General features: G+C 36.0%; 1 protein-coding gene across 2 annotated transcripts; it reads left to right on the top strand.

Annotated features, from left to right (window-relative positions):
- Window positions 1-3,731: 3,731 nt before the first annotated feature.
- LOC121413766 (protein white-like) lies at window positions 3,732-24,523 on the top strand. 2 transcript variants are annotated; one of them, XM_041606706.1, is made up of 18 exons: window positions 3,732-3,913; window positions 5,374-5,531; window positions 7,010-7,058; window positions 7,458-7,653; window positions 8,583-8,654; window positions 9,033-9,125; window positions 9,821-9,987; window positions 11,314-11,488; window positions 12,148-12,237; window positions 12,769-12,800; window positions 13,463-13,568; window positions 14,467-14,604; window positions 15,054-15,146; window positions 16,340-16,475; window positions 18,088-18,193; window positions 18,873-18,970; window positions 19,169-19,230; window positions 23,562-24,523. In XM_041606706.1, the coding sequence occupies exons 2-18, from the start codon at window positions 5,378-5,380 to the stop codon at window positions 23,667-23,669; spliced, it is 1,875 nt and encodes a 624-aa protein (XP_041462640.1). In that variant the 5' UTR covers window positions 3,732-3,913; window positions 5,374-5,377; the 3' UTR covers window positions 23,670-24,523. The 2 variants fall into 2 exon arrangements, with proteins under 2 accessions (XP_041462640.1, XP_041462639.1); XM_041606705.1 differs by having other exon boundaries at window positions 5,301-5,531.
- The last annotated feature ends 2,705 nt before the right edge of the window (window positions 24,524-27,228 follow it).

The raw sequence follows: 27,228 nt of genomic DNA, 5'->3' as shown, positions 1-27,228 counted from the left end.
ATTCTGGCGAGAGTTTGGTGTTTGAAATGATTTTAAACTTAGTTGACTAAATCAATTATTGGTGGTCATTCCTCCACCTCTCCAAAATCAGATTGTGAGAACCCATGACCTCCTGGTAAGCTCTTGTAACCGTTCTTCTACAAGTGTGACCTCTCGTTAAATGTTTATTTTGTGGAATTCTTTCCAAGGGCATGTGTTGGTATACAGGGTCTTAAAAGAGATTAATAGGGCCCCCTTGAAATAGATAGCCACAAATTTCCAGAATGTCAACGGTTTCTAGACTTGTAATTCTCGATGATTCAAATGTCGATCAATTCTACCTCTATTGTCAATCACTCAGATAAGTATCATGAGGTCTGTTATCATTCGATGATATAACTATATAGTAATAAAAAAACATTAACAAATAACCCTGCACTATCAACGACTAAAATATTGTCATCAATGGTTGATCTTTTACATATTTATGTTTAGGTTAATCCCTAATAATTATAGCTTCCAAATGGAGAAATATTAGTTTTGAGGTGAGTTCTCCAACAACCAACAAGTATTATTATACCAGTAATATGGAACCAATAGACATCGTTTTTGTTGAGGTACTTCGATTGGTGAGAGGTATTATGTTTTTATCTACTAGCATGACTAGTATTAGTTAAGAATTACCATACGGTCTTTAACAATCGCTTGCAGAAAGCATGTTACATATCAACTGGTACTTATCATGTATGGGCGAGCATGCACGTTATAATGTTCCTGGGTTGTTGTGATTAATGTGTTAATGCTTAAATAGATAAGATGTGGGTCATATAAATTATAATCATGAAACACCGTATAAGTATTGCTTGAGGGAAAATACTACTAGCAACCGTTGCCATGGTAATAATAATAATAATAGGCATTCATATTGCCCCATCTATCTAGAAATATTATATTCCGAGGCGCGTTGTTATTATTACCCCGGCTTTAGCTCGAGCTGCCTCTCAGCGCTCATGCATTCAAGGAATTAATCCTACCCATTCACCTCACCTGGGTCGAGTGCAGCACAATGTGGATAAATTTCTTGCTGAAGGAAATTACACCATGGCTGGGATTAGAACCCACGACCCTCTGTTTCAAAGTCAGAAGACTTATCCACTGGGTCACAATGCTCCACAATAATGGTACTCATCGGGTCTACCTATGGAACATTCATCACAAGGAATCTATGCGCCAAAATTAATTTCTGAGCTCTTGTTAGTAAATCATAATGATATGAACTATGATAAACAATTGTTGCTATGGAAGAGAGGTCCCTTTATTAGCAACAGTTGCTATGACTAAATAGATCAAAACTCTTGTGCTATAAGGGAATATGCTTTAGATTAATTTATTGTGACATATCGCTCGTGAAACTGTAATTTCCTCAAGCCCAATAAAGCTCAGTTACAGTAAAAGTAAATATGTTACCTGGTAACCGTTGCTATATTTGGAAAACTCACGTTGGCACCCCCTGCTAAAAATGTTTATGTAATAACTTACTCTACCGTTGTGCCAATTTTCATGCTTGTACAATTTTCTTCTTTTTTTCACCAATCACCTAGACTATAGTGGCTTTATGTATATTGCATGTAGATAAAACGCATCATTGATGTTCGATCCCATTTCTTATTTTCCGTTGGGACACTGTCAATGCAAAAATATTTTTTTTTTTTGAAAATTTGAATCCTTGTGTTGTTATTACATGTGTGTATATTTACAAATTAAAAATATGTGAAATATAATATGTATGACTCCCTTTATCTGTATTTTCTGTCGGAATGTGGATGGGTTCACGTTTAAAGAAATAAAGATATAAAACAGTTAACATTTAGTTAAGGGGATGGTCAGTTAATCATTAGTAAAAGATGAGATAATATAATTGTTTTTGAGTGGCAAAGTACATGTCGTAAACATGGTAAAGAATGCTCTCGACTACCATGTCCTCGTTTGGTCTGTATTTAACCCCCCCCTCCTTCATCTTTCTCCCTCAACAAAAAAAGATGAAGGAGAAATAAATAAAAAAAACACTTCCCTAACCTTCATAACGGATTTGTCACACAACGCAAATGGATATATGAAAACTTTACAAAATGTATGTGTTCTCTCTTTTTGAGCGGAAGGTGCACAAATGTCACATAACCTGAAGCCAAAAACATCACGTGGTCACATTTAATCACTGGAAAGACTCCTGTGTACTTGAGTAAAAAGTACTTGATGGCTATGCGATATCATACACTGGACACCACCTGCCTACCCGGCACTTGTCACCCATTGTCCAAAAAAATAAATCAAAACAACGCAAACGTTTGGGTTATTGTTATCGCCATCAGTTCTCTAAACATCACCTAACACATGACCTTCATCAGCTGAACTATTAAATATCTATAAATAGGAAATAGAATGGGAATGCTTGGTATTGCCCTTTTCTCTTCTTTTCTTGAGTTGGCATGTTCAATTCAACTTCAGTACAACAAAATCAGCATTATCATGCAATCATGAAAAAGAAATACTTTTTCTCCGGGCTTTTTCTGTAATTCTGCATCTTTTCAACTTGTTAAATACAGATATGAAATCATAGAAAACCATTTAAATAATCTCTTTTTCATGTTATATTGTAGCAGAGCCTGAATTTGGCATACCAACATAAAACGTGTATCAAGTTATTATGAGGTAGCATAGCTCCAATTTGCAGAGCCCCCATGTAAACCAGTATTTAAATTACTGATGGAGCTACCCTGCTAAAATAAAACTAAAGAGATAAATAAATAAATGAATAATCAATCAATCAATATATGAATAAATAAATAAAAATATAAATACATTAATAAATGAATAAATAACTAGATAAATAAATTTGACAAATTGTCATGTAAGATATATATGATATCACATAAAATCATTTCCCTAATTATTTGTTTGCAATGGCGGAATGGAAACAGGCTGTGATTCCATGGTAATGCAACACCAATGGGACCCAGAGGGCCACGAGTGACGTGACCAGCTGGGAGACTGTGCGCAAACCAGAAGCCGCGGAATCAGTTACCTGGGTCATTGGTTCCCTACGGAAGATCTGGTAATCGCATACTGACCCAACTGTCGGTTCATGGCGGCAAAGTGGAAAATGATTGAATTTAGATTTGAAAAGATGAACAAAAGAACAACCCCTCAATTGCAAATATTCGAAAAATATGTGTATATAAATACGGCATAGTATTATGAATAGTTGAAGGGCAGAATGCATTGTAAGTAGCCAAGGGTCAAGGTAAATTGCCAATTCGTCTACTGCCAATCGTCCATTCACCAAATATTCTATTTTCATTTCGTATGATGCCATTCCGTCCATCAACATTTTGTCTAACGACCATTTGGTCCAAAAAACATTTGGTCCAATCATCACTTCGTCTAATCACCATTTCTTTTATGACCATTTCGTCGCATAATCAGTTGGTCTGATATCCATTTCATTTTCATTCATTTTGCACAATTAAAACTTAGTCCGATTGGATCGAATGGTATATATCCTTTATAGTAAAAACATGGGGAGGGGAAAAAGAGGAGGGTAAATTCAAGGATAGAAGTGAGAAATAGAAGAAAGGAAGAAAATAGCATAACGATTTATGTTTTCAAAAATATACAATAAAAGACTTTGCCCCTTTGCTTGACGGTCGACTTTGAGTGGTAGTGGGCGATCCCAAAGTGGTTTGATTTTACAACGAACTTACAAAAGCGGACTCGCACACATTGAGGTTCCATCAACCTTCCTCACACGCAACCAGTAAAGAACGTTAATTATTTCAAAGGTGTCCATTGTCAAGATCCAACTACCTCCTCATTCCACAGTTTTCCTTCAGTCGTATGAGGCATATCTTCATTCCTGTCTGCCGTTCCCATTCAGGTAAGCAATTCTAAATCGATAGAGCTTCTTTTTTATTTCATTACTTTACTCTAAGTTTTATTTCCCACCTGTTGTCTAAATTAGCCTTTAAGTTATTTTCTCAGCACAATAGTTTCATGTGTTCCTCCCAAATACTAATAGCTGCTTTTACCATGTTTACTACATTGTACGTTGTTTCCATTTTAAATGGTAAATTAAACCAAACTAAACCATTCTTTTTAAAAGAATCAATTTCACCATGTCTTCAAAGCTTCATCAATTGCAGAGCCGCATTAACTCTTAGACATTGTAACCTATTCTTATCCATATGGGCGTCAATCAGAGAGGACCGGGACAGTAAAAACTGTGGGCACAATATAGAACCCCCCCCCCCCTCGAAAAATGAAATCAGATATACGTGAAAATGATTTAAAAATAAATACATAGGCGGGTATTTTGCAACTTGGGTTTGACCATATAAATTAGATCTCCAAGTGGTTGTTCTTTTTTTTTCATTCATATAAACAAATATGCAATAACATTTCATAAAGGCTGAGCGTGTGGCGGGACACGCCTGTATATACAGTTCTAAAAAATAGTATTTTAGCAATCGCGCTCTCGACGGTTGCTCGTAAAATCCCATTCAATTTAGAATGGATTCAGGCAGCAAGCACTATTATTCTTGGAACTGAATAATCATTAAAAGTTCAGGCACCTCACTGCCTGGCCATTGATAAATATCAGGTGAAGATGAAGATTATATGACTTTTTTCTACAGGTCATTTAGATAACGGCCAATACGTTACATAAGAGAAAATATTATATTTTGCCGGACGTCGCTTGCTGAACCCGCTTGCAGAAATAGAAGTAGATTTTTTAAACGAGGATGTGACGGGTTTATTCGACGGAATCGGTTTGGATTCGGGTCCGGGGGCAGTGGTAAGAGGGAGAGGGGACAGTTTCTCCAATGATTTTTTACGTAGTGGGATGGAAGAAAATTGTGAAATGGGAACAGGAGGCGCGATAGCACAGTATAAACAAGATAGAGGAGGGGTTTCGGCTTCCGATGACCCGGGTTCGACACCCACTTGGTGCAATGGTGCCCTTTCGTAAGGCATGAATGCTCATTATCAAGTCCCTCTGGTTGCTTGCGTACAAGCAGTTGTGCTTTCGTAGCAATCACGCTAACAAAACTCACTACCATTAACACAAGGGAGAAAGAACAGTTAAAAAGATAATTGAGCCCTATAACTCTAAAATACCTTTATAATTCTATGGAGGAAAAACTATGACACATCCTTTTGGTCATCTCCCCCCCCCCCCCCGACCCATTAAAATATCCTGACATCACCCCTGCCTCGGGATATATTTTTTTATCATGAAATAACTTCTCCTCACAAAACTGCAGATTTTGAGAAGGCCGAGGATTGATGAAGAAAGAGTATACTGTCAGAATATTTCCCTTGATATTCATGATATAGAAGTATGGATCAAGAAATCCGTTTAGGTGTGATTCCAGCAGATCAAAGGATTACCTTGTCTTGGAGCAATATCAACGTGACCTTTACACCAGGCAGAGGATTGTTGGACAAGGTGAGAGGGCGCCCTTCGCCTCCATCGACACGCATTCTGAAAGAAGGTAAAGGATATAACAAAGGTGTTATTTGTATTTGGGATTTTATGACAATAGAACAGAAAGTATTGTTGAGGTTGAAAAAATTATGTGAGGGTAGGGGTCTTGATTTCTCTTTATGTTGTCGTTTTGTGCAGCAATGGACAACGAATAATCACTGTGATCATGGCAGTGTTCATGAACTTGTGTAATCAGTCAGAAAGTGCATTCCATAATTATGTTTAACAGAGACATATGTTCCAATGTGTCATTGTCGAAATAATCGATTGATTTCAATGACGTATGGTCTGGAAGTATGGTAGGACGTGCAAAACAACCCTGAGCCCTATATTATTACTTCAAAAACGAATAGCTAGAATAATGACGTTCAACCATCATACTTATCAATCTGCTCCTTTATTTTATGATCTAAATATTCTCGATATTTTCCAACAATACCAATATTTGATAGGAGTATTTATGCACGATTTAATTAGTAATTGGTTGCCACATAGTTTTATTGATTATTTTTCATTTATAGACCATCCTTACAATACAAGAAATAGAGAAAAGCGAAATGTTAATCGTGAGAAAAATAATACCAATTTGGGAAAACAATCAATTTCATTTTCTGGTCCTACTTTATGGAATCTTCTGCCAAGTAATATTAGAAACACCCCCAGTCGTAAGACATTTAGCAAAAGCAAATTGTTAAAATTAATGCTACTGGAAGATTACAATTAATTTGGTATGATAAAATACTGCCTGAAAACAAATAATTGTATATATAGATTTTGTGAATAATTAAGACTATTTTTTTTCTTGTAAATAGTGTAAATACATGTATGTTCACTGAAAATGATCGAAACTTTCTGCAACAGTAATAAGAAGAATTAGTTTTGAATTTGTTGTACAATATTGAGATTTAGTTAAATTTATTGTTTAAACTATGATAATGACATTATTTGGGGCTAACCTCGATTTAATAGCATTATTATGTTAGCTCCAATTACCAAATGTTTTTTATTATATGTGTTGTACTATTCCTTGTAATTGTACCTGACAGTGATATTTGGTAATAAATTCAATTCAATTCAATTCAACTATTTTGTTATACTTATAAGCTACAGTAATCCTAACATCCACTGGCGGATCCAGGGGGGGGGGCACAGCCGGCCCGTGCCCTCCCCCTTGAGAATCAATATTAAAATTTGTAATATAAAAATGCCGTTAAAACGGAAGTGTGCGTCCCCGCGCCCCTTTCCTTAAAGTGAAGACCATTTTATTTTATTTTTTGGCTTGTTAAAAGTTCCTCGAAAAAATGTGCCCCCCCCCCTTTTTGTAAAATCCTGGATCCACCCCTGTTCACATCTGATTTGCTCAAGGCTACTTTTCCTACCCCCATCCCTCTCTCTCTCTCTCTCTCTCTCTCTCTCCCTCTCTCTCTCTCTCCCTCTCCATCGGCTTTATGGTTTTTTTTGGTTTGTCTTTTTGTTTTTTTCTAGTATCTGGTGTTGCCAAGCCAGGAAGACTCATGGCACTAATGGGAGCGAGGTAAGTTTCACAGAACAAATTTTATTAAACCTCTTTTTTTTTCATTGTGTATGATTTTAATCAATATGAACAGTTCGAGTTCGAGCATGCGCAAGTCTCTAGACTCTAATAAAGATCACCTTGCTCGAGTGACCATGTTCTTGCAGAAAAATTATGTGTATAACTTTTTGGTAACCAAGTCCCCGGACCAAGTCACTTTACAGATCTCACACTTGTTAGAATTCACACTTTGTCATGTGACATGAACTATAAATTAAAAGGGTGAAGTGGGAACACAATTGTTGACAACTTGAATTATATGTCGGGCAGCATGGCCTGGCCACATTCTATATTATATATGATAGTGATTATTAAGCCAGATCTATGCCGTACGGCCGGTACACTTCATTTTTCTTCCAGTGGCGCAGGAAAAACCACTTTGCTGAACGTACTGACTAATCGAGGTATCTCTGACCTAGAGGTGACTGGGAATGTACTGCTAAACGGGCAACGCATGAGTGAGCTGGGCCCAGCATTGAATGAACTGATCGGCTATGTTCAGCAAAACGACATTCTTCCACCGACACTGACCGTGAGGGAATACCTGGTATTTACGGTAAGCATGGTTTCAATTTGATAAAATTAAAATATGTAACTTTTTTTCTACATTACTAGAATGATAGCGCTGGCCCAAATTGCCATACGGACTTACTAAATTTGATTGCATGTGCTTTATTTATGTAAAGGCTTTTAGCGGTCTTAAAGATTCCATATGATGATAGTAATTAAAGCTTGTGTATAGTTTTGGTAAATCCACCAAAATGCACCTATCACTATTCCAATTCATTGCTAGCTAATATGAATGGATATGCCCTATAACAGTTATGATGTGGAGGATATGAAATGAAAATGTGTTTTACAGGATAAATTTTGCAATTTTACATGGAAATTTAACTTGATCGGGTCACCCGATCAAATTAAAATATCTGCGTGTTTTTGTCTTTCAATTAAATCCTATTCCAAATCATGGAATGGGCTGAAACTTTCAAGATATGTTCTTTGTCTGTAACTTTTGGATATCCTATCACTAAATTTATAAGATAAGTGCTTGAATGCCCATTTTTTTAAATTTAAAACAAGCATCGCCGAGAGAGAGCGCTATATATCCAAGATTTGAATATTTGAAATTTTCTCAGAGAAGTGCAGTTGGAAAAAATATCTAACGGTCTCTACGCTTCAGTAAGACTGTCATATTAGATGATATTCGATTATCGATCACATTATTGACCCTTTACCAAAGCTATACACAGGCTTTAAAACTCACTATTTTCTAATTACATATTCGTTTACACAATCGGAGGAACGAAGGTAGGTTTTCATCATTTAGCACCGAAAACAAATGCCGGAATTTGCAATGTAGTTTGCCCCTAATTGGTAAAGTTATTATTTCTGTTCTATACTCACTCTATTCCTCAGTACAAAAAGCAATATTTAAATACATTATTTGAATAAGGTCCCAATTGACATAGTTTTCTGTCTCCTTAGGGTACGATGACGATGTACAAACGACTCACCTCGCAACAGATCTACAACAAAGTCGACGAATTGTTAACACAGGTACATCATTATGTTATATAAACAATAGTCCGATTCATGCAATTAAAGTAGCTTTGTGCAATGCTATTCCCATAAACATGATAAAAAGAATATATCTGTGTAAAATAAGGCAGATTAGCACTTGTAGAGTTTTTATTGATGTCACTCTGCGAAAGTTGTCATTTCCATTTTGTGTAAAAAGCAGAGTAGAAATATACTCCCTCTCAACTTTTCATTTTAAGCTGGCGCCATTTAGTGCAGTGTGGGAGACCACAATCGTCATCACTGATTCTATACTTCTTCCACTCTCAATAATTTTGTTTTCTCTAATATATACACGTACATCTCGATTATCTCGGGAATAAACGTCAACCACTCATCATTGTGTTTTCTTTTTAGTTTTCTATGTTAGATTGTGCTGACAGTTTGATCGACGTGGGAACATTCTGCATATCTGGGAGTGAACGCAAACGGCTTTCTGTTGCCTGCAAGGTTAGGGGTCCTAATAACTTTTGTTGTGATAATTATGGACTTGACCTTTAAAATTTAATAAAGATCCAGTAGGATTCATCATATTGAACTCTTATATTACGATTCCAAATCTTACAAAAATGTATTTGACGATTTGACTGTTTCTGTTGTTCAAATTAGCGCCCCATCTCGGGAATGTTTCGTTTAAATAAAATCAATTATTTTAACTCTTAGCTAAGTTGCAACTTTAGTGTTTGCTTGCCTGAAGGTTATGTGCAAAGATGGGTGTGTAGTGATATTACAACTTAAAAGATGAATGTGTACACAATGTTCATGGGGGGTCGGGGACCTATTTGTGTTTTTTTTTCACATTATTCATTTTAAAGTTTGCCTCCCGATAAAATGAAATTTCAGATTCAATTTTTCACAGAGCTCGTGTTTTACGATTTTTTTTTCTTTCAATTTTATCTCAGTTTATTCAAATGTTAGCAGTGAATATTATTATGAATCAGTAACGGACCGTGACCCGGAGGAGACAAAGCATTGGGGGGCACTGCATTGTTTGTGAACAATGCTGTGCCCCCCCCCATACTTTGTCTCCTCCTGGTCACGGTTTGCCACTGTTATGAATTACCAAAAATTAATACATTTTAAATATTTCTCCCTTTACAACCAAACAATATATGTTTTAACTGTTATCCGACTAATTTCCATAGCTATTTGGTGAGAGACGATTGTTATTTCTTGACGAGCCGACTACTGGTCTTGATTCCTACGTGGCTCAGCTCCTCATTGGTAACCTACGTTCCTTGGCCGACCTCGGGTACAACATTGTCTGTACTATTCACCAACCATCATCACAGGTCTTCAATATGTTTGATCAGTGAGTATAACAGTATAAGCTCTTTGTCGGTGGTGGGCAGTGGCGTAACTACGGGGGGGCATGGGGGGCACGTGCCCCCCCCCCAATCGGCTGGCCGAAAAAAAAGGGGGAAAGGAGAAAAAGAGGGAAAGAGGAAGAGAAACGTAGTGGGGGAAAGAAGAAATTGTTGTTTATCATAGTGTTATATTATGTCATATAACATAAGAAGCATTTTTTCACAACTTTATGAAACATTATTTGCTTAATTGTGTCTTCATTGTTCCTGGTGCTCGCATAGAATTTTTAACGAGATATATAGACCTGCTCCATGTGTTTTGATGTAATTCTAACAAAATCAGCAAGCGCTTGGCACTCGCATTAGATGACTATGGTGAGATATGTATACTCTGACTTAATGGATTCGTAACTATAGTCCTTAAAATATCCATGTTTGTGGTCAATATATAAATAATTTCAGCTCGCGCTTCGCGCTCGCATCATTTGGTTAGTCAAATACGTAGGGTCTTAGAGAATTCCTACAAACAACCCTCAGAATGCCCCTCTTCAGGTCTATATTTCCTCAATTTTCAGCTCGCGCTTTTGCGCTTGCAGTATTTGATTAGTAAGATGCGTATGATAATCATGATTACATGACTACAAAAGGTGCTTCATGACTGTGTTTAGATGTAATTCTAACAAAATCAGCAAAGGATGGCAATAGCATTAGATGACTATGGTGAGATATTTATACTCTTAATGGATTCTAAAATATAATCCTTAAAATTTCCTTGTTTAGGGTCAGTATATACAAAAATTTTAGCTCGCGCTTCGCGCTCGCATTGTTTGTTTAGCGAGACAGTTAAGTATCATGATTACAAAACAATTCGCTTATAATGTCAATTTTTAGCCCTCAATATCAAAAATTTTCAGCTCGCGCTTCGCGCTCACATTATGTAATCAGTGAGATACATATCCGTTTGATGGCACTGCATGTCCTTAAAATATCTCTATTAGGTCAGTATACCTGACAACTGAGCGCGCTTCGCGCGCTCCCTAAGTGACCCGAAAATTTTGCTGGTGCCCCCCCAATGCCGTGACCCACGGTACGCCACTGGTGGTGGGTGCATGATGGGCCCTTACGAAAAAGAGCAAGAGTAAACAAAAAATAAGAAATAAAAAAAGAAAACGGCTATTGCAAATTATATATTAAATGGAAATGTTAAAAATTACCCTCAATACCTTCAGATTTTAAGAATGCTCTTGCGAAAAGGTTCATATTATTTTGTCGAGTTGAATTACATTTTGTGATACTTTTTAATCCTCTTCTTTGTATAATTCTTTATTCAGACTATTCCTTTTGGCAGACGGACGCTGTGTTTATTTCGGTGAACGCGAAGAAGCTGTCCCCTATTTCTCGGTGTTTGGATATACGTGCCCGGACACCTTTTCTCCGGCGGACTATTTGATAGACCTCCTGGCTATTAAACCAGGGAGGGAATGTGCATGCTTAGATAGGGTCGAGGTAAAGAAAAATATATAGATCTAGATTTCACAATTGTGAAAAAAATTACGCATATGCTGTATGATCTCAGGAAGGATGGGGACAAACTCACCAATTGCTTTCAGACCTCTAGCGAGGAGTCGAGACGTGAAGGCAGTGCTCGACAATTTCTAAGGGGCGCTTCCTCCAACGCAGGGTTTATTTAAGAATCTGTCCCTCCCCTTCCCCATAGCAGCTTAGCGTAATATTGTAAATGCTACCCCTATTGTTATCCATGCCCATTCCTATTCAAAGACGTTTGATTACTTGCCGGCGAAAAGAAAAAATCAGACACATAGAAAAGCAGCATTACCTCGAATTTGTGGGTTTTCCTGCTCTGTTATCTTTCACTTCGTTTATTGCCTTTATTCATGTTTGATAGATTTATTTCTGGTATTTATTTACCATGTGGTAGTATCTATTGGTGTTTATCAATGTAATAGAGATGCAGAGAATACTGACACATGCGGGATGGGAATCTTTTATGTCATCTTTTGTATTTCTATGTAAAATTATGAAATCCATGAAATCTAACAATTATTTTATCTATCGAGTATGATATAACTTTACAAATACGTAACCCATCACACCCCATTAGAAAATACGGTTTTGATAAAAATGTTCGTCTTTTTGTTTGGCAGAGCATAGCTAATGCCTTCTCGGAGAGTACAATGGCCAAGACTGTGCACGACCTGCTGTGTGAGGAGTATGAACGTGTTGGAGACAATGAAGTAAGAGCAGGAGGAGGATGATGATGGTGATGATGATGATGATGATGGTGATGGTGATGATAATGGTGGTGGTGGTGGTGGTGATGATGATGATGACGATGATGATGATGGTGATGATGATGATGATGATGATAATGATGATGATGATGTTGGAGGTGGTGGTGGTGGTGGTGGTGATAATGGTAGTGGTGGCAATGGAGATGCAGGTTGTGGTGGTGGCGATGGTTGTTTTGAAAACGACATGTATCTTCAAAAAGATATGTTTTCATGTTACTGTTGAAGAGAAATAGTTGATAAAAGGGGTCATCTTTGATATCTATTTATGTTAAAAAATAGCTTCAAACATAGATTAAGACGGGCTCACAGAATAAAAACCTACCCACACCGTCCACTATTACATTGATTAAGACAACGTTTCATATCGTGCTCTGCATATTGGATTCACTGTACATGTATACAAACAAAATGAGAAACATCGTTATTTGGATCTTATTTCTCATTATACTTTCGAATGATTTTCTTTACATACAGAGCATTCATTTAGAAAGCAGTGTTTCAAAAAGGTAAGAATATGTAATTTCAAAGTATTAGTGCATGGTTGGGTTTACAGAAAAAAAACCTAATATCACGTAACCGCAAAGAGTTTCATCAGCACAGCATTGATATGGACATAAAGAAACATTTGCAACACTCTTTCGTTTTTAAAGGTATAATGCTGTTCTTGTTGCTGAAGATATTCCAATTTGATTCGGAATAATAGTAACTATAGGAGTTATCGAGAAATCGATTGGCTGAAATTATTTTATATGAGCTGTGAAATGACCCAATCAACAACAAATTTGACACGCCTCGCTTTGACTCGGCTATTTCCCGATTAAAATGTACTCCTCTTTATTTATATTTATAAGATATCACACCCGGGGAGTGATTTGCATAGGCGAATAGGGGGGTCCCACCCCCTCGTAATGAACAAGCAAATAGATGAGGAAAATGAGGAAGAAAGGAAAGAAAGAACGAAAACTAGTACGGGTCTAAATATGAGAGGTCTGCGTCTATAAAGTCTGCAATATATCCATCAAGTCTATCATTTTGTACAATAAAGAAAAATTACGTTGTCATTAGGGCGTTTTGCCCCTTCCTCCAACCAACCGCCCCACCCCCTCGTTCTCTTTCCTATAAAAATTCCCGGACACCGCCTTTGTTAATGCTGCATTTTATTTTGCAGCAAACAGGCACCAAGGATGTCTCAGTTCATTTATCTCTTTTGGAGGTGTTCGATTGGTCTCTGGCGGTACCCACTCCTCATTCTACTTCGTTTCTTGCTAATCACAGTGAGTTGATCTAACATTGGATTATTTCACAGATATATATTCTTAATAAAAATTGTATTTTCTGTACTATGAAGGAGAATGTGGCACTGACGAAAACGACTGTTCCTAAAAGTGTCGGATCCAGATGGGGGCACATACGGCTCTTTGCCCCCCCCCCCTTTGAGAGTCATAGGAAATAGTGATAAATGTCGTGTTTACGCAAGCTTATTGCTTGTTAAATCTTTTTTTCCGTGACATAAATAGCCATGGGGGGCTTGCCATTTTGTTTTCCTGAAAAGAAATGTCCCCTCCCCTTTGGAAAATACTGGATCCGCCCCTGGTTCCTGATGAGATTTTATTTCAATTCTGCATGGTTGTCGAGAAACGTGCATGGTTTACTTTACATTCTTTCCAAAAATCTCCGTTTTTGACAAAGCGTTGATTTTAGTGTATGCAGAAAAAAATAAGAGCCATGAATTGAATACGTTTTCAAGAAGTTCGAAGTTCCATCAAAGAATTTATGAATTTCCAAACTTATCATTTTGTGACGTCATGAGATGGCGATGGTTGCCTTCTCGAGATTACACATGCAGATTTCCCCTCACAAAAAATATAAAGTTTAACAAATACATGTCTGTAATGTGTTAAAAGAGGCCGACCAAGACGACAATGTTGCGTTTTTCTGAAAAAATATTACCTTAAATAAAAAAAAACTTTAAAATACCCCCTTACTCTCTCCCTGTCTCTCTCTCACTCTATCCCCCTCCTTCTCTATCTATCTATCTATCTACCTATCTATTTATCTATCTATCTACCTATCTATTTATTTATCTATCTATATACCTATCCCTCTCTTTGGTTTTTTTTTGTATTTAATCTATCTATTCAATAAATATGTTGCTTTATCACATTCTTTCAGTGCGCATGCGTGCTACTGATGGTGATATACGTGCATCCAGATGACACATACACAGAGTCACGTGCTAATGGCATCCAGGGACTACTATTCTTTATGTCATCATTTTTCATCATATTCAATTCTCTTCTCATACTTTCCGTAAGTATATGATTATAATGATTTATACAAATTCTTCAATTCCATAGCATAACACAAGAATCAAATAAAATCTTTCTGGGTTATTTTTTTCCAGTGGATATTTTTTCGTGAAAGGAAACGTGTTTATCACTTTTTAAATTCAGCTGTACAGAATGTTAAATGAAATGAATGAAAATCTTCTTTGACTGAATCTTATCGATAAGTACTTTAATGATTTAATTTAATTGTATTCCTGTAAAAATTAATTAACGAATGGTAATAAGTTAGTGTATGAACATCAAGCCGCTACTTACTATTTTTCCGACAAAAAGGCATTTACTTGTTTTTTACTATAATTTTTTTTTCTCTCTCTCTATACGGATGTTGCTTTTGCATTAGGGCCAATTTTCTTTTCTCATGTATTGTTTCATCGTTTAAATGTATTTCATAAAATTCATTACATGCTTTAGGTGTTACCCAGCGATCTGCCGTTGATTGTACGAGAGCACAGGGACGGACTATACCATCTCAGTTCATATTATATTACCACTTTCCTCGTACAGGTAAAGTATTATCATCAAAAATGAAAATAATGCAGGAATATGTATATTTACTTTAAAAAATATTGGGTAAAATTTTAACCAGCACGAGGATAATTGTGTGTCGAACCAATTTCGGGCAGTACTTTACCAAATGCGGGAAGCATATTGTCCAGTAAGGTTAAAAAATAAGCAGCAATTACTTTAGAATTGGCAAAATTTTCATCACACTGGATAATAAAAATGCCCCAAACAAATGCCCAGTGTCGGTTGGACACTTAATTACCCTCATGGAACATTTTTTAAAAATACATTTCTAGTGTACGGGGAAGTAATCATGTCGATATTCCTCATCGCCATGATTAACTATAAATTTGCTGTCAGATAATGTATTTTAAACAATTTTTTCTAAGAACAAGATGCACTTAAATTCTTAGGAACCAAGAAAAGGCCATTTGTTTATCCTTCACAAAATGTTATACAAGTATCCGGCATTTAAAGATCAACTGTCCTTGATATCACGGTGTAATAATGTATTATATTGTCTGATATTATGAAAGTATCATATAAATGGGCATGGACGGCGCCAATGAGGGAAGGGTGCGATCGAACGTGATTATTTTAAGAAGTGGAGAGGAAAGGGGAGAAAAAAGTGGGGGACGAAAATAATACAGGATAATGAGCATAAAAGGAGGGGTTTTATTCCTTTTACTGTATAATACCCTATTATTTTTCATATCTTATTGAAAAAATTGAATTAACATAATACAGCAACATTTTTGAAAAAATAAAAATAAACATGATAAAAGATTAAACCCCCCCCCCCTCCCCAAACCTTAATTTCATGTGGTACCGCCCTTGTTAATGGGGCTATACTCGCCGGGAGAAAATCGATTCCTGGCCCGAATTATAATGACGAAATTCATTTCACACCCAGAGTTCACTTTTGTTCTTGTTGGTTTCTGATATACCTGTCTAGCCTGAATTTGTACAAAAATATCAACCAATAGTTTGAATGCGCTAAAAAAACACCGAGCCCTTTTTTTTAACAAATACTGTACATGTTTAATACTTGAAACACGAAATAATCATGATCATGCTCTATGTCTAAATTGTATTTGTATTATATCCATATTGTATTGTATTTGTATTTATTGAGAACAAGCAAGTTATGTGATAATTCATTACAATAATGTTATTCAACTTCCATTCATCAGAGTATTATAGGATCGTGCTTCATGATTGCGTCGACATGCGCAGTCTACTTCGTCGTCGGTCTCAAGAAAGATCCTCAAACATTTTTCAGCGCCATGGGTATCCTCATCATCGTCTTCCTTATCAACGTCGGTTTCGGTAAGTGTTGTTCAAAAGCATTTGTACCTAAACCGTACCATTACCATACACGTTCATGTATCTTCTTGATTACATGGAAAGCGTTTTATCCCGAATCGTTTAACACAGGCCGTATAGTTATATTATTCATGAACATAATTTTTTTTACAAAATAAAATGTAAATATTCCTTCGGAATAAAATTATAAAACAGCTTCTATCATGTTTCTAAGCAATGCACATTAACATGGCTACCATCAGGCGCCCAAGCATTAAAATAATTCCTTCCCACTGCGTACCCATTGATTTCACCTGGGTGAAGGGTGGCAAAGGTACTTGCTGTCTTGCCAAAGGACGCCAGCTAGTGTTGCATTTGGGATGCCCTTTCCAGAACAATCGTGTATCACGCGCGTTATTTTACAATTATGTATTTATATATATTGATATATTATTTGAAGAAGATTTTACTAATAATAGGTGGATGGGTGACTAATTAAAATCATCGTATTTATATAATCGTCGCCATTTGGTGTGACGTCCAATGAGCTTTCCTTCGTCGAAGCCCTACTTATGAAAGTGACTGGCGCGTTTCATGGGAACACACCATTAACTATTTCCCCATAGACTCATGTGTTAAAATGATATTTGAAGAAACCGCCAACAAATAAGTCTTAATAATGACACCATCCAAACCTTTATCATTTGGTAGTTCATCAAATATCATTCAAACGGTAAAAATATTTAAAGTGTTTAGGGCATTTTTTCGTGCTTCAGGGGCTCAAACCCAGACTACATGCAAACATGGTTGCAGTCACGGTGCTCACAGGGTTTTTTGGGGCAACTAATTAAGTTCCCATAAAATCCAGCATTGACAAATTGATGCTCTCCCGTGGAACTGAACAGATCCAGTATTAATCCCTCTTTATGCCCATATGAAATCAAATGTTCAGATATGCACTGTTGATTTTATATGAATATTTTTCTAACGATTACGTCTAAAGGGGGGTCCCAAAATTACCGGATCCCATTAGTGGTGTACGTCCATAATCTGGAGAGATTGAAGAGCGCCATCATATTCAACTGTTACTACTACGGATAAGAATTTTTACTTGTTTTGATTTGTTCTTGCATTAGTCAGGTCAAAATCTCGAGCTTGTGGGGGTAAACATGTCAAAATCACTATGGAACGCCAAATTAATATTTATTTTATTACTCAAAATTCGCTAAAATATTTGGGTTTATTCAGTCTCCCTTTATAGACGGTCCCATGAGTTTTAAACAGCCGATACAAAACTTCCTTCAAATTAGCAGTACAAGAGTCGTCATTCTAAAATCTCATTATTTTGGCGTTCCATACACTGTAATTTTGATATTCATATATCGTGATAAAACACTTTCCATGTAGTGGACAAGATGCATGTATGTTTGATCAACGTTCAATAAGGCTTTCTGCTCTTTTTTGCTGCACCTCATTCTCATAAATATGCTTTTTATATGTTTTGATAATGATTTCCTTTTGTATCTTGTGTATGTTTTTCCATGTTTTCATTGAGAATGTAATAAATTGAAATGATTTTAATAATATTACTATTTGATTTTGTTTCTACCCCCACCACAACCTATTATAATCATAGCCGCCTTGGTGTCAGCTATCTATGAAACGGCTGGGAATACAGTCTCGCAGTCGATACCCCTCGTCTTCCTCTCGAACGTTCTCGGGGGTTACTTCTGTCTCCTTGGGTACGTTGTTTTTTGTATTGTTTTTTATTGTTATTTTGCTTTTAACGTCCTTCATTTATCAACGATTGACATAGTCTTGGTAACCAAGATTTTAGGAAATTCACTTCTAACAAACGAATTTTTTTTAACGAATGATGACAAAATAACTCGATTGATTCATTGGTGATCTGGTAATATAGTAATTGTCTGTTTTCTCGAGGATTGTGCCTCTCAAAATAGTACCTTCAAATCGCATACATTTGTAATTCCGAAGGTTCGTTAATCCGAAAAAGAAATGAGGTTCGTAATTCCGAATGTTCTTTAGTCCGAAAACTAAATGATTAACTAACCTAATTTCGTTTTCGGACTAACGAACCTTCGGAACAACGAACCTTATTTCGTTTTCGGATTAACGAACCTTCGGAATAACGCCACAAAGTTCGGATTAACGAACCCTTTTACGTTTTCGGGTTAACGAACATCGAGGTATACGCAATTTACGTGTTTCGGAATTACGAACCTTCGGAATAAAGAACCTTCAGAATTACGAAGTGTAACCCCTTCAAATCAACCAGCTGCCAGTAGGGCCTACAATCAAGTAGAACATTTCGAAATTTATATAAACTGAAAAAAACTACCATGACGTGTTTTTTCATGTGTGGTTTTCTTTTTTCACTCTCTGGTGATTGTTATGTTTCAGGTCTATTCCACATTTTCTGGACCCACTTTTGTACATCAACTGGTTGCCATGGGGATATGAGATGTTATCAATTAACCAATGGCGAGGGGTTGAACTTGGTAAGATTTTGAATATCTTTGAACTTGTTTATATGATGGCACTCGGACAAAAAATGGTTTCGACTCATCATGGTCATATTTTGAATGAAAAAATATATGGATGGGTAAATGAACAGATTTGAGTGATTGTATGAATAAATGAAAAAAATAGAAGAAATAGATTTACATGTGATATGACTGATGCTTTTTCTTCTACAGAATGCACTAACACTTCATGTTTGACGGGAGATGATGTGCTACATAGATGGGGACTTGACAAGGTAAACGAATCCCTAAACTTTGCCCCGCCCCCTCTCACTCCGTCTTTCGCATTTTCTACCACTCCCTCGTTGACAGTCCTCGAAGGCCAAGTCCAGGGGTTGTGGAATGATGGAGGGGGCGCCCCCAACCTATTTCCGTAACCATGTACAAAAAAATGAAATGGCCATCAGATTATATGCATATTCAGCCCCCCCCCCCAGAAAAAAAATGTACAAAAATGTGAAAATGACCTTCGAATGGCAGTTACGTATTATTATTATTATTATTACTTATTATTTGTACTGCGCTTTTCCCATTAGGCCCAAAGCGCTTACAATGAATAAGATGTATTATTTTAAAAACTACAAAGTATTAAAGAGATGAGTTTTCAATGACTTTTTGAAGATTGCTAATGATGGAGACTGTCTAATTATTAGTGGCAGGTTGTTCCAGGATTTTGAAGCCGACACTGTAAAAGTTCTGTCACCAGCTAATGTACGAGTTAATGAATATGTGAGACGAAGGTGATCACTGGCCGATCTAAGAGCTCTGGTTGGTCTATACAGATTCAAGCAGCTACTTAAATACTGTGGAGCCTGTTTATTCAGTGTTTTGTAGACAATCACAAGTAATTTGAACGTAATTCTCTGTTTAAAAGGAAGCCAGTGAAGAGAATTAAAGAGTGGTTGGGAAGGATGATCCCGGGAAACCTGTAGAATTAATCGTGCCGCCCAATTTTGTAGTCGTTGAACACGGACTAATTGATTAGAGGGAATTGTAGAAAGGAGCCCATTGCAATAATCAATACGAGACAGAACCAATGAACGAACAGCATTGTGACAGGCAGACTGGTCAATAAACCTTCTGATTCTAGAAATATTCCTTAAATAAAAAGTGACTGTGCTACAGATATGAGAGATATGGTACGACATTGACATGCGGGAATCAAATATGACACCAAGGTTTCGTATTTTTTCGGATGGTCTAATGAGTGTACCATCAACATCAAGTTGAACATTTGGAAGATTGCGCAAGTTATAAGTAGAGGCCGCAACAAAAAATTCAGTTTTATTATCATTAAGTTTTAGTTTATTCACTATCATCCACTGTCTTATATCTGATATACAATTCTGGAGTTTAACCAGTGCGTTATTGAGAGCTCCAGGAGTTTTCGGATCGAAAGAAACATATAATTGTATGTCATCAGCGTAAAAATGATAATTGATACAGTGATTTCGGATGATATCACCAACTGGAAGAGTATATATTGAGTAGCCTATGGGTCCGACTATTGAACCCTGAGGGAGTCCAAATTCTAGAGTTATGGGATTTGACAATGTGCCATCAATATCTACTTGCGAAGTCCATCCAGACAGGTATGATTGAAACCAGGATAAGACTGTGGACCTAATGCCTATTCTGTTGAATAACCGGGATATGAAAATATTATGGTCTATTGTATCAAACGCGGCAGATAAATCTAACAGCACCATGAAAACTACATTATTAGAGTCGAGAGATAACATGATGTCATTTTTTACTTTGATCAGAGCAGACTCCGTGCTGTGACCTGGCCTATAGGCAGATTGGAGAGGATCAAGAATATTATTAGATTCAATATGATCAGCTAGTTGAGTACATGCCGCCTTCTCGATGAGTTTACCTAGAAATGATAAGTTTGAGACCGGTCTATAATTACTGATATCATTTACATCCAACCCTGATTTCTTCAAAAAAGGTTTGATGATTGCTGAATGTGCTTGATCAGGGAAGATACCTGTGGAAAGAGATTGATTGATTACATTTGTGAGCAATGGTAATAAATGAACAATATTTTCTTTCAAAATCCATGTAGGAATGGGGTCAAGACGAGAGGATTTAGTAGCAGAAGACATAATGATTCTGGATACATTTGACTGAGAAAGCACCTGAAATTCTGTGAAAAGTGGAATAGTTTGGTTTTCAATATCAGTAAACTGAATGTTAACAGGTACAGTACATGCATCAAGTTCAGCTCTTATTCTTTTTATCTTGTTGACAAAAAACAAAGAGAATTGATGAGCTAATCTGGCTGCAGATTCATATAAGGGAAGTTGATTCGACTTCTTGTTCAAAAGTGAATGAATGATCTGATATACCTCCTTGACAGAACACGAACCTAACTTATCTTTCAAGAAATCTTCTTTAGCGGTATCAATGATTTGGCATACATTCCTATTAGCTTCTATGAACAATGTGCGATCTGAGTCTAGTCGTGTTTTACGCCATTTACGTTCTGCTTTACGTCTGTGCTGGCGAGCAGCAAGTACAGACTGATTAAACCAGGGTCTACGTCGCTTCAGAGGGCGAGACTTGGTTGAAGATGGTGCACAGGTATCTAACACCTTAGTGATGCCAGAAACATACCAGTCAAAAAGAGACACATTATCTAAATCTTCTGGTTGAGATGAAACTAAGTCAAGTAAAGCATTACTGAATTGAGCTTTATTAATCTTGCGGTAATTACGTAAGGAAGAAGTAACAGAGACTGGGTCTGCTGTTTGATGAGCCAGTAAAAAATGAATCATATAATGATCAGAAATACAAGTGTCAAATGTGTGACACTGTAAGATAACTGAATCATCTCTGGTAAAAACCAGATCTAAAGTATGACCAAGATTGTGGGTTGGGCCTTGTACATGCTGAATGAACCCAGCCGAAGAGATGGTGCTCCTCATGTGAAGCACATCATTTTTATTCATGTTTTCCCAATGGACATTGAAATCACCTAATAACACCAATTTTCCTGGACATAGTGATATTTCACATATGTATTCATCAAATTCCTTCAAGAAGTCAGAACTTGTGAATCTATTTGCTGAAGAAGGGGGTGGTCTATAGACAATGAAAAAATGGATAGAGCTTGACAAGTCGGTAATATGAGCTTGTTCAAATGTGGAAAACCTAAAATCTATTTTCTTAATCTTTAATTTGAGCATGCTTTTATACAGGACTCCAATCCCTCCACCACGATTACTTGCGTCTCTTGGAGAGTTAATGAAAGTATATCCTATAGGAGTGCACTCCCCAATCACTACATTATCCTGATTACTTAACCAGGTTTCTGTAATGCACATAACATCGATATTATATTCATTAACATATTCAGTAACATAAGTAGTTTTATTTCTTACAGAATGTGCGTTCCACAAACAAACATTGCAACTAGATCTTACAAGATTGTTATCAACGCACGACACTGTTTTAAGATTGATGTTGTTCCTTCGTCGCTTCTTTAGACAAAAACTGTTTGCAGAATCCCTTTTCTGTCCTCCTCTCTTACCTCGAAAACGTGTCTGGATACCAAGTTCTTTGATCCGAAGCCATAAATTCTCGTGGAGCATGCCCCTGTTCTTCGTTGTTTTGTGAGCAATGTTTGATAGTCCATTTGTAACCACCTCAGGACTGTAATGTTTCCATGCAGGGTTACACTGCAGAAGAAAATCTCTGTCATAAAAAATTCGTCCATTAGTTCCATTGTAAGATGTACTCGCAGATAGCTTACGGGCACAGTACTCTCCAGGAGCGTTTTCGGTTGTTGGTCCTGGGTTGGGGTTGACGTCGCCGGACTTCAATAACTGGAACTGGAATGTTGCCGTTGAGTTCTGGTAATATGGCTGGCGGTGTTTCAAGTACTTGCAATGAATCCAGGATACTGGAGTGTGAAGATATCCATGTTCATGTACATGATGTGGCACAGCTGCAGTTGAGACTTGAGCAGTAAATAGAATGTTAATGATGAACCAAAGTCTCAATAGCTCCATTGTAATGCTAGGATCAATGACTTACTTGAACAATACAATAGCTTTTAAAGCTGAATGAACATGAATGGTGAGCACCAAGTACAGTGTATGTGTAGGCAGCAGACATACAATACACAGCCTACATGTACAAAATGGCTTACCTATACAGAGTAGCTCAAATCAAAACCAATGCAAAAAATCTTATGTCAAAGATCACACCGATATTGGAAAAAAATGATTCAAAATTTGGCCAAATGAATCCATGCATATAACAAATTTGCATGATACAACTATAAAACCAAAAGTACACAATATAAAGGTGAAAAACACGCAAAATATCAGAGCTTAAACTACCACATGTCAGCCACGCAGGGCGACATAATAATTTTAATAATAACGTATGTATAGCTCCCCCCCCCCCCCCTCCATCATAAAAAATTAGAAAATTGCCATTAACTTGGGATTGACCAAAAATATTTGAAGAAATGAAATAGAATTAATAGTTAAGATAATATTATATTCGCTTTTATATTATGTATTTCTTATCTGTTTTATTTTTGTCTTTTCAGAACGCCTTTGAAAAGAACTTCATTCTCATCTTGTTTCAACTCGCTGGATATCACGTAGTTGCCTTTATTATTCTTTCCCTTAAAATGAGATTCAAGTGGTCTGGTTGAAATGATTAGTCAAAATACTTTAAATGAATTAAAGTGCAATAAAATCATTTGGTAAAAAAAAATCAAATTGGAGAGGGGAAAAACTTACTTGATCAACTAGTCACTGTGCTTCTTGGGTCTTATTTTTCTATAGGTTTTATTATGATCATATTCTTGATGACAAACTGATTTTGTATGAATTTATATTATTTTTAATGTGAAATTTATGAAATGGAAGTAGATGAATAAATGAAATAATCATCATATGAAATGAAATACTCATAACATTTTACGACTCAAGTCTTTTTAAGTCGATTTCTTTCCGAGTCCTATTTTATTGACATTATTACCATTTTGTTATTTACTTTAAATCCAACTTTAAGTTAGCTTATTGTTATTGGAATACTTGTAATTATTTAAGTATATTATTACTTAGAGACAGAATATATTATTATTATTTATTTCCTACAATGTGTATTAGGAGAAACTAATGGTATTACCAAAGCACCTTTTTTTATACTAGTTTGCATTTCAAAAGGGCCATCTTCACCATAAAATGCGAGGTGAATTGGATAAAGAGTTATTAAAGGGGTACTCCGGGCTGAGAACAATGTGCTTTAACAGAATTGTTGATAAACTAAACTCCGATAAACAATATATTGAAAATTTTAACAACATTTGGACAAGGGATAAGAAAATTATGACATTTTAAAGTTTTACATTATCAATTTTCTTTCGAAATGCCATAATTATGTGAATATTGTATATGATTATTTTGATCAGTTTAATAAAACATGCGAAGATTTGCATTATTTCGGTGAAACATTTAAATGCATGTCTTCATGAATATGAGCAAGCTGATGATGTCATATCCCCTACTTATTCTTTTTTTTATATTATATTTACTAAAAAAATTTCCGTCAAATTTGAAAACAAAAATTGGTTAACCAAATTTAAGTTAACTAATATTATCCACTTCAATTACCCAAGGTTCTAATTCTTACACATATGTTATCCATGATCATATTCTTATTTTCTTCATGTTCTTAGCTATTTCGAATGGAATCATAGGTCTATGCACTTTGCAAAATGTAAAACTCTTTCAGTCTCTTTACCACAGAAATAAAATCCTTCTTATTACCACTCAAATCAATTCGAAATGCTTTTATAATGTAAAATCGAAAAATAAACACCATGATGAAACTTACATAAGCTATTTGAAGAATAAGCACCCACTCAGCATGAAGCTAGTATTAATACTAATAGCTCCATGCACTCACTTATGCTATGTGTACGAACATTACGAATGTGGCGTCGCCGGCGATTTAGTTCTTGTATGGGAATTCACGCGCGCTGGTCATCAGTCATGGCCTGGCCAGAACGGGGAGAAGACCCGGTAATAATTATACAAATCAAACGATTTTGAAAAATAGGCCTTAATATTCTTATTATCAAGAACACTTACTCTTTCTGTCAGGAAATAATGACGTCACAAATATAATGTTTGATTTAGGGACTCCCCACTTCAAGAAAACAGCACACACTGACAAGGCGCATGAATCCATAACCTTCAACAGTGGTATACTATACGTGATACGTCATCGGTCACCTCTATACCAAGGGAATTCATTTGAATAACAAAAGTATGACAGCGCGGCCAATGACATGCTTGTGTAAACAAAATTTAGAGAGATTGAATTACAAATTTTACAAAAAAAAAATAATTATATTTATTTCTATTTTTTTAATCGCTCAGCAAACTATTATTCCATAAGATTACATTGAATCTTTAGTTTTCGACTTCTTTTTACCATATCTAGGATATAATGAATTAACTATTTAAGACAAATTTTCAGAAAAAGTGCACGGTATCCAAAACTCAACTCAGTTACCTCACACACAAAAATTGATTGGGTGAATGAGTTTAACTCACTCAATAGGCCTTTCGGCATAGGTATGGCTAATTGGAACTGTGCTGCAATTAAAAATTTCTGTATGATATTATTTATCAAAATTTTATCACGATTCAAGAAAAAAAAGATGAAATGACCTATGATGAAAGCACGTATATTGTCGTTGTTGTTGTCAAATCTGTTTGACAAATATGACAAAGGATGATTTCTGCAAAAGGGATCGTAATTTCTTTAAGATTTGATTAATTAAGGGATAAAATATATTTATACAAATATTTTTCTGCACATTGTGCATCGCGTAAACCTGTATTTTTAGGGATGACCGTCAAAATTATTACCTTTCCCATCCTGCCCCTCAGCCCTGTGTTAGCAATAATTGTTTTACACTTTGTTTCACCTCCTTCTGTGAAACCCCTCCCAACTTACATGTGACTAAAAATGAGGACTAAAATAAGAAATGAAGGTTCCGCAGTAGTAGAAAATATGAGGGCGCCATCACTAGGGCAAAAATGAATTGAACACTTCGATAGGCCTACCATAAAAAAAATCAGTGGACAGAAAAATAAATATGATTTTCCTGATGCAAATTTCTAACCATCTTTATGAAATATTCATGGTATCTCTTTTTTTATTTGTTTGCCCTGATCGAAGTGGGAAAATATCAATTTATTTTCAAGAGGAAAGTTTGAAGCTTACACTCTTAAAACAATCAGTCAAATCGACTAGACCAGTAGTCAGTTGGGTGCAACAGATATGACTTGAATAACCGTTGCACCCAGCTGACCCTATTAACTAGTCATTTTGACTGATTTGTTTTAAATAGTGTACAACTTTCAAGATTCCTCCCAATTTATATGTTTTTGGTGCATTATTTCGACGGCTCGGTGTAAAAATGGCAGAGGTTAAAATGGCAGAGGTAATAATGGCAGAGGTAAAAATGGCAGAGGTAATAATGGCAGAGGTAAAAATAGCAGAGGCTAAAATGGCAAAGGTAAAAATGGCAGAGGTAATAATGGCAGACCATAGAGATATATACTTAATAACGCCTAATTAGTATACATATCTATGTGGCAGACGTAAAAATGGCAGAGGTCATAATGGTATAGGTAAAGAGTCTTAAACTCCCATGAAAAAAAAATAAAAAAGCCCCCGCATGTAAGCCCTACATAGATTAACTAAGAAAGGTTCTAAGAAAATAAAAATAATGGAAAGGGTGACATTCTTAAAATCATAGATAGATCGTCTGCATCAAATTGATAATCTTTTGGCTGAAATATCTTATTTTTTGGACTCTCATGGACGGCCTTCTCATGTCAAATCGCTGTATTAGTATTCAAATTTGAAGCACACTCTTGATCGCAATTGTACTTAATTCATTACAGGGGAAGTTCAACCTCAGTTAAAAGTCATTGTAGAATAGGAGAAAAAATAAAATGATATTGGTGAGGGTTTTAGGAAATCAATCAAAGATTAAAAAAGCTATACTTTTATATTTTAATGATGACGTCATTTGCGAGCAGCTTTCCCATATTTGGTGTTTAGAAAATATTAATGAAATGTAATTTTCTACCAAAAAAAAAATCCCAATTTTTTTTATCTTCAGTATATATCAAGAGACAAATCATTTCACTGACGCTCCTGAAATATTTTTTTAAAAACAATTATGA

The sequence above is a fragment of the Lytechinus variegatus genome, chromosome 4 (genome assembly GCF_018143015.1).
Source record: "Lytechinus variegatus isolate NC3 chromosome 4, Lvar_3.0, whole genome shotgun sequence".
In the NCBI taxonomy this organism is placed as follows: domain Eukaryota; kingdom Metazoa; phylum Echinodermata; class Echinoidea; order Temnopleuroida; family Toxopneustidae; genus Lytechinus; species Lytechinus variegatus.
The sequence above is the reverse complement of the archived record's forward strand: the minus strand, read 5'-3'. Positions and strand labels throughout refer to the sequence as shown.